The following is a 7,883-nucleotide window of genomic DNA, read 5'->3' as shown; positions in this document are numbered from 1 at the left end:
AAAGCAACAGCCTCCCAGGTCATTAGAAAGCCTTTGATAATTCATCAGCACGGGCAGCACGATAGCACAAGTGGATAGCACTGTGGCTTCACAGCGCCAGGGTCCCAGGTTCGATTCCCCGCTGGGTGATTGTCTGTGCGGAGTCTGCACATTCTCCCCGTGTCTGCGTGGGTTTCTTCCGGGTGCTCCGGTTTCCTTGCACAGTCCAAAGACGTGCAGGTTAGGTAGATTGGCCATGATAAATTGCCCTTAGTGACCAAAATGGTTAGGAGGTATTATTGGGTTATGGGAATAAGGTGGCAGTGAGGGCTTAAGTGGGTCAGTGCAGACTCGATGGGCCAAATGGTCTCCTTCTGCACTGTATGTTCTATATTCTATGTTCATTCATTAGGCCTTCCTAAAGACTTAATTGACAGATCGATGAGGATAAAAACCATACCAAAGGTAGGGAGCTTTAAAACTAAGTTATTCAGAAGGGACATTGAAGGATGTTTAAGTAGCAAAGAAACAAAATAATAAATGTTTCAATAAAATGTTTTCGCAAAGAAACATTGCAATATTGGAAAGGGTATAAAGAGTGAATGCTTAGCGAGATACCTCAAGAATTTGATAAAAATTCATTGAACCTCCTGCTTTGAGCTTGATACTTTAAAATATTTTCTGGTGAACGTGCAAAGTTTACCATAAACACTGCAGATTGTATTGATTCTCATTATATGTTGAATAAACCCGAAATGTCGATTCATAATGATGTGAACCCTATTTTGAAAAGTGACGTGGAAGACCTATGGTCTAACAATCTCATCTGAAAGCCATTTTCAACAACGAGCATTCGCTCAGTACTGCAATAGTGCCTGCAGAGATTCCGTGCTCTAGTAATTTGGAGTGGGGTTTGAATCCTCAAGCTTGGGCTGAGGCAATAGTGCTACCATTGAGACAAAGTTAACACCCCAAGTGTCTAAACATCACAGCTTAAATCATGAACTGAAAAGAATACAGGTTTAGAAAGTCATGACTGTAATTTAATTTCTTCACAAGTCACCAAAGATGTTTAAAAAAACAAATTGTTCCAAATTTTCACAATTCCAACTACGCAGAGATAGAGAAACGTAGAAAATAGAAGCGGGCAGGAGGCCATTCGAGCCTGTTTCAACATTCATTATGATCACGGCTGATCATCCAACTCAGTAACCTCTTCTAGCTTTCCCACCCAATATCCTTTTGATCCCCTTCACCCCAAGTGCTACATCTAACTCTTTCTTAAAAACACACAATGTTTTGGCCTCAACTACTTTCTGTGGTAATGAATTCCACAGGTCGATCCTAAATGGTCTACCCTGTATTCTCAGAACATGACCCCTGGTTCTGGCCACCCCCACCATCAGGAACATCTTTCTTGCATCAACCCTGTTTTAGAATTGTATAGGTTTCTATGAGATTCTCCTCATTCTTCTGAACTCCAGCTAATATAATCCTAACTGATTCAATCTCTCCTCTAATGTCAATCCCACCATCCTGGGAATCAGTTTGGATCGAGGGGAAGAGACAAAAACAATTAACACAGCGAGTGAAATTTTTCACACAATGCGCCACAGAATAGGCGGCCCGCCATTGGTCGGCAGCGGGATCATCTGATCCCACCATTGTCAATGGAGTTTCCGGTGAAATATACCCCTCGCCACCTGGAAACCGGCGGCGGGGTTTTGCCGTCAGCAGGGGTTTGCCATCAGTGGGACAAGATTCCCCCGGCGTGAATGGCCAGAAAATCCCTCCCAAAGCAGAAGTGCTGAAACAAAAGAGGGTCTAGGTTGCTCCTGGTAAAGAAAACAAAGATGTTTCCTAATGATTAGTATGCTATGATTACACCCCATTCAAAGTGGGGAGATATTGCACATTAAGCAGGAGACAGAGCTTCTTAAATGAAAAGCAGCAACAAAAGATAACATATAACACACACACAAAAAGACCCAAGTTCACACTGCTCAAACAGCGAGTGGGACTGGAAGAAACTTTCAACGGTTAATTGATGTATTCCCGACATCATGTTTTCACTTTATTAGTTATAATTGAAAATGAATTGGCAATTTCCCCCACCATGGCCAAACCAGTGATGTCGCCGTTTGTTAGACACATCAAATTGCAACTTTTACTGAACGGACAATAATGCGGATCATTTCGCATAAACTTAACAAATACATGGTCCATAATGCAGGAGGTTGACGAGGCCTCGGTGGAGGAACTGAAGGGGAAGTGGGAAGAGGAGCTGGGGGAGGAGATTGAGGAGGGGACGTGGGCGGATGCCCTGGAGAGAGTGAATTCCTCCTCTTCCTGTGCGAGGCTTAGCCTCATACAGTTCAAAGTGCTGCATAGGGCCCACATGACTGGGACAAGGATGAGTAGGTTTTTGGGGGGCGAGGACAGGTGTGCAAGGTGCTCGGGGAGCCCAGCGAACCATGCCCATATGTTTTGGGTGTGCCCAGCGTTGGGGGAGTTTTGGAAGGGGGTAGCAAGGACGGTGTCGAGGGTGGTGGGATCCAGGGTCGAGCCAGGCTGGGGACTCGCAATTCTTGGGGTTGCAGTGGAGCCGGGAGTGCAGGAGGCGATAGAGGCCGGGGTCCTGGCCTTTGCGTCCCTAGTAGCCCGGCGGAGGATCTTTCTCCAATGGAAGGATGCGAGGCCCCCAAGCGTGGAGGCCTGGATCTGATATGGCGGGGTTCATTAAATTGGAGAGGGTGAAATTTGCCCTGAGGGGATCAGTACAAGGGGTTTTCAGGCAGTGGCAGCCCTTTCTGGACTTCCTGGCGGAACGGTAGGGAAACAGGCCGACAGCAGCAGCAACCCGGGGGGGGGTAAGGATTGGGGGGAGGGAGAACTGTGCACAAGGGTTTGTGGAGGGTGCTATCTCTCTCCTTTGTTTGTTTTTTTTCTTTTCTCTTTTTCTTTGTTTTTGTTTCTTCCTTTTGTTTGAAGTTGCTCTTGAAGCTGGGGGGGCATTGTTTATGGGGTGTTACCGCGGTTGTACGTTAATAGAGTTAAGATGTTTATATTTTGTAAAAATTTCAATAAAAATTATTTATAAAAAAAAACAAATACATGGTCCAGATTCAAACTTCAACATCCATTCATGGTTCTTGAACTAATTAGCTCTTTATCAATTTTGAATTCCTTTTCACCTTCATTAACATTCAACTAACTGGTGGCTAGAAGCATCATGTTTTTTGTGCTGTTTCTAGATGCAGAAGTCTACACTACTTCAACGCCAGTCACAAATCTACAGTTAAAAGACAATATGAAAGTAGTAATGGAGCCTCAGCTTCACACCTTCTGCATTGATCCTTGGCTTGTAAACGATATGCTTATTTGCATCCACCAAACCCCTACTACTGCATGTCACTGCATTGCAGATTGGTTAACATTTTACTTCACACAAACTCCCGATAGTCTAACCAGCAACACATGCATTCTTCAGTCCATACAGTTGCATATGGTGGATGCACTAATTACTCAGAAAACAATGAACAAATATTCTGATACATTGATAAGAGTTACACATGCACTAAATTCAACAGGTTTATAACTCAAAGAAAGCACACACAATGAATCATTATTAAGCATACAATTTTATCCATGTTTGTGTGGTTATGAGCTCAGCAGTAATAAAAAATGGACCCAGAATGAAAACCTTTCCCAATGCTTCACCAAGTCCATTGTCTACGTTTTGGGGATGTCAAACATGCAAAGGCTCTTGTATTTCTGCAGGAGTTCATTCTTGGTGCGGACCTGGTCTCGCAAATTCTGAAGTTGCAGTTGCTGCTGCTCAGGACTGAGATCAATCCCAGGCACTGCCAAAATCATTTCCCGCGTCTCCTGCAGTTTTGTCTTCAGTCTATTGAGCTCTTGGTGCACATCTTGGCTGTCTTTATCCATACTGCACACAACAATAAAACCAGTATAAAAATCATTACATAGAACTAATGTTTTTATAAAATAACATCAAAATAAGACAAAATCACTGGGACTACAGGATGCCAGTATTAGTCAGCACGTAATGGACTGAATTACTAGATTTTGTTTCAAAATAATGTTTAGGCGCGATGGTAGGAGTGACAGTCCAGCAATGTCTAAAACATATCGGTAAAGTTTGCTAACGATTCATTTTGGACTGCATCACAACCAGCAAAGGGCAGAGATATCAAAAACAATTCAATATGATGGCTCAGCAAATAAAGTATATCACATGTTATAGAACATAGAACGATACAGAGCAGTACAGGCCCTTCGGCCCACGATGTTGCACCGGCATGGGAAGTCAAAAACTAAAGGCCATCTAACCTACACTATGCCATGATCATCCATATGCTTATCCAATAAACTTTAATGCCCTCAATGTTGGCAAGTTCACTACTGTTGCAGGTAGGGCATTCCACGGCCTCACCAATGATACAGAAAGTCTGAGATTCACTTCCCAGTCAGCATCAGAGGCTGGTTTGTAATGTAGGAAATGCGGCAAATAATTTGTGCTCAGCAATAGCTGACAAACAGCAAGGTTGCAATTACCAAATTATCTGTTTTTTGCGATATTGATCAATGGATAAATATAAAGTTAAGCAGCTAGTTTAAAGACCAAAATGCTGCCACAGTAAAGTGCTTTTGGTGGTGGACTTGATTCACTCCGACAAAAGCAGAAGCCAATACAACTGGATCATACATTCCACATCAGTGTCTCAAAACACTTCAAATTATGGTCTCAGACCAGAAGGTGTGAGCCGACCCACCCCCTCACCAATTGCTCCCCCAACTTATTCCCCCCTCCCACTTCCCCACTCGCCATTCCTTTCCCCTCACACCAAAAATCCCCATCACCATTCAGCTCCCATGTCTGTCCCCTCCATTCCGTGAACCATGCATCCATTTCCCCATCGCCCTCACTGCCTCCCCACCTCCACTGTTCCTCCAGGCCCCTCCCTACCCATACCGCTCCATCACCTCTTCTGCAGTCCCTGCTTACTCCCCCCTCCCAACGTCCTCCTAATCCCTTCCTCCATCAACTATCCTCTTTCCCCTCCATTCCTACCCCATCCGTTTCCCCTCCTCCCTCCACCCGCCCCATCCATTTCCCCTTCCTGTCTGCATCCCCCACTCCTCCCTCCCCATCCAGTTCCCCACTCCTTCCCTCCTCTGCCCCATTCCTCCTCCTCCCCTAACTCCACCTCCGTCCACCCCGCTCCTCCCTCCATCCACCCAACCCCCCGCCACGTGTCCAGCCACCCCTCCACGCGTCCAGTCACCCCGCCACTCAGCCATCCATCCACCCCACCACTCAGCCATCCATTCACCCCGCCACTCAGCCATCCACCCCTCCATCTCATCCATCCACTCCCCCCTCCCTCCATCTATCTCCACCCCCCTCCCTCCATCCACTCCCCCTCCTCCCCCTCCCTCCTCCCCCCTCCATCCGCCTCCTCCCCTCCCTCCATCTCCTCCCCCTCCCTCCATCTCCTCTCCCCTGCCATCCCCTCCCTCCATCCATCTCCTCCCCCCTCCATCCCTCCTCCCCCCATCCCTCCCCTCCCTCATCCATCCATCCCCCATCCACCCCCTCCCCCCCATCCATCCCCTCCCACCATCCATCCCCTCCTCCCCCATCCATCCACTCCTCCCCCATCCATCCACTCCTCCCCCATCCATCCATCCCATCCCCTCCTCCATCCAATCCATCCATCTCCTCTCCCCTGCCATCCCCTCCCTCCATCCATCTCCTCCCCCCTCCCCTCCCCCCATCCATCCACTCCCCCCCCCATCCATCCCCTCCCCCCAATCATTCCATCCCCTCCCCATCCACCCATCCCCTCCCCATCCACCCCCCCAATCCATCCATCCATCCCCCCCCCAATCATTCAATCCCCCCAATCCATCCCCTCTCCCCATCCCTCCCCTCCCCCATCCCTCCATCCCCTCCCCCCATCCATCCCATCCCCTCCCCCCATCCATCCCATCCCCTCCCTCCGTCCATCCCCTCCCTCCGTCCATCCATCCATCCCCTCCCTCCGTCCATCCATCTCCTCCCCCTCGCTCCATCCATCTCCTCTCCCCTGCCATCCATCTCCTCCCCCTCCCGCCATCTCCTTCCCTCCATCCCCTCCCCCCCCATCATTCCATCCCCTCTCCATCCACTCCCCCCAATCCATCCCCTCCCATCCCCATCCATCCAACCCCTCCCCATCCATCCCCTCCCCCATCCATCCATCCCCTCCCCCATCCATCCATCCCCTCCCCCCCAACCATCCATCCATCCCCTCCCCCCATCCATCCATCCCCTCCCCATCCATCTCCCCCCTCCTTCCATCCATCCATCTCCCCCCTCCTTCCATCCATCCATCTCCCCCCTCCTTCCATCCATCCATCTCCCCCCTCCCTCCATCCATCCATCTCCCCCTCCCTCCTCTTCCCCTCCCTCCATCCATCTGCCCCCTCCCTCCATCCATCCATCTCCCCCCCTCCATCCATCCATCTCCCCCCTCCCTCCATCCATCTCCCCCCTCCCCTCCATCCATCTCCCCCCTCCCTCCATCCATCTCCCCCCTCCCTCCATCCCCCCCCTCCCTCCCTCCATCCCCCCCCTCCCTCCCTCCATCCCCCCCCTCCCTCCCTCCCCCCCTCCCTCTCCCTCCCTCCCTCCCCCCCCCCTCTCCCTCCCTCCCCCCCCTCCCTCCCTCCCCCCCCCTCCCTCCCCCCCCCTCCTCCCCTCCCCTCTCCCTCCCTCCCCCCCCCCCCTCACTCCCTCCCCCCCCCCCCTCCCTCCCTCCCCCCCCCCTCTCCCTCCCCCTCCCTCCCTCCCCCCCCCCCTCGCCCTCCCCCCCCCCCTCCCTCCTCCCCCCCCCCCTCTCCCTCCCCCCCCCTCCCTCCCCCCCCCCTCCCCCCCCCCCCCCCTCCATCCATCCCCCCCCCTCATCCCTCCCCCCCCCCCCTCCCTCCCCCCCCCCTCCATCCATCCCCCCCCCTCCATCCATCCCCCCCCCCCTCCATCCATCCCCCCCCCCCCTCCCCCCCCCCTCCATCCATCCCTCCCCCCCCCCCTCTCCATCCATCCCCCCCCCTCTCCATCCATCCCCCCCCCCCTCTCCATCCATCCCCCCCCCCCTCTCCATCCATCCCCCCCCCCCTCTCCATCCATCCCCCCCCCCTCTCCATCCATCCCCCCCCTCCCTCCATCCCCCCCCCCTCCCTCCATCCATCCCCCCCCCCCTCCCTCCATCCATCCCCCCTCCCTCCCCCCCCCCTCCCTCCCTCCCCCCCCCCCCCTCCCTCCCTCCCCCCCCCCTCCCTCCCTCCATCCATCCATCCATCTCCCTCCCCGCTCTCTTGTTGGTCACTCCTCCTCCACACCGCTTGTTCACCATTTTATGATGTCGTGGACAATTGGCAGGAAGGAACAGTCCTCCTGTTTGATGGAAGCCTTCACATCCGCGGTGGTCGTCGTCGTTGTTACTGTTGTTGTTGTTGTCGTCGTGGTCGCCGCAGTTGTTGCCGCTGCTGCTGCTGCCGCCGCCGCCATGATTGTTGACCTGTGACCCCCTCAGTGCGTCATTACCGGCGCCAGTGAATGGAATAGACCGTATTCAGGATGACGCATTATTACGTCACATCCTGTGATCGGCGCAGCCTCAGTCCTGGATGTTTCTGGTGTCTCTCTGACCCCGGGTTCGTTTCTGGAGTCTGCACTTTCCCGCCGTGCTGCGTGGGTTTTCTCCGGGTGCTTCGACAGTTCAAAGTTGTGCAGGTTAGGTGGATTGGCCATGATAAATTGTCCCTTAGTGTCCAACGATTAGGTGTGGTTACGGGGAAAGGGTGGGGGACTGGGATTAGATTGGGTGCTCTTTCAT

General features: G+C 52.2%; 1 protein-coding gene across 1 annotated transcript; it reads right to left on the bottom strand.

Moving 5' to 3' along the window:
- Positions 1 to 3,601: 3,601 nt before the first annotated feature.
- med9 (mediator complex subunit 9) lies at positions 3,602 to 7,602 on the bottom strand. The gene is made up of 2 exons (XM_038820851.1): positions 7,398 to 7,602; positions 3,602 to 3,928 (listed from the first exon to the last, which is right to left on the bottom strand). Exons 1-2 carry the CDS (start codon positions 7,553 to 7,555, stop codon positions 3,712 to 3,714), a joined length of 375 nt encoding a protein of 124 aa, XP_038676779.1. The 5' UTR covers positions 7,556 to 7,602; the 3' UTR covers positions 3,602 to 3,711.
- Between the last annotated feature and the right edge of the window lie 281 nt (positions 7,603 to 7,883).

This window comes from Scyliorhinus canicula, chromosome 15 (genome assembly GCF_902713615.1).
Source record: "Scyliorhinus canicula chromosome 15, sScyCan1.1, whole genome shotgun sequence".
In the NCBI taxonomy this organism is placed as follows: domain Eukaryota; kingdom Metazoa; phylum Chordata; class Chondrichthyes; order Carcharhiniformes; family Scyliorhinidae; genus Scyliorhinus; species Scyliorhinus canicula.
The sequence above is the reverse complement of the archived record's forward strand: the minus strand, read 5'-3'. Positions and strand labels throughout refer to the sequence as shown.

Excerpts from the sequence above, each read along its gene's own strand:
- med9 (XM_038820851.1), bottom strand. The coding sequence starts at position 7,555 with ATGGCGGCGGCGGCAGCAGCAGCAGCGGCAACAACTGCGGCGACCACG. Across the intron at positions 3,929-7,397 it reads GTCCACGACATCATAAAATG|TATGGATAAAGACAGCCAAG; the intron begins GTGAACAAGCGG and ends TGTTGTGTGCAG.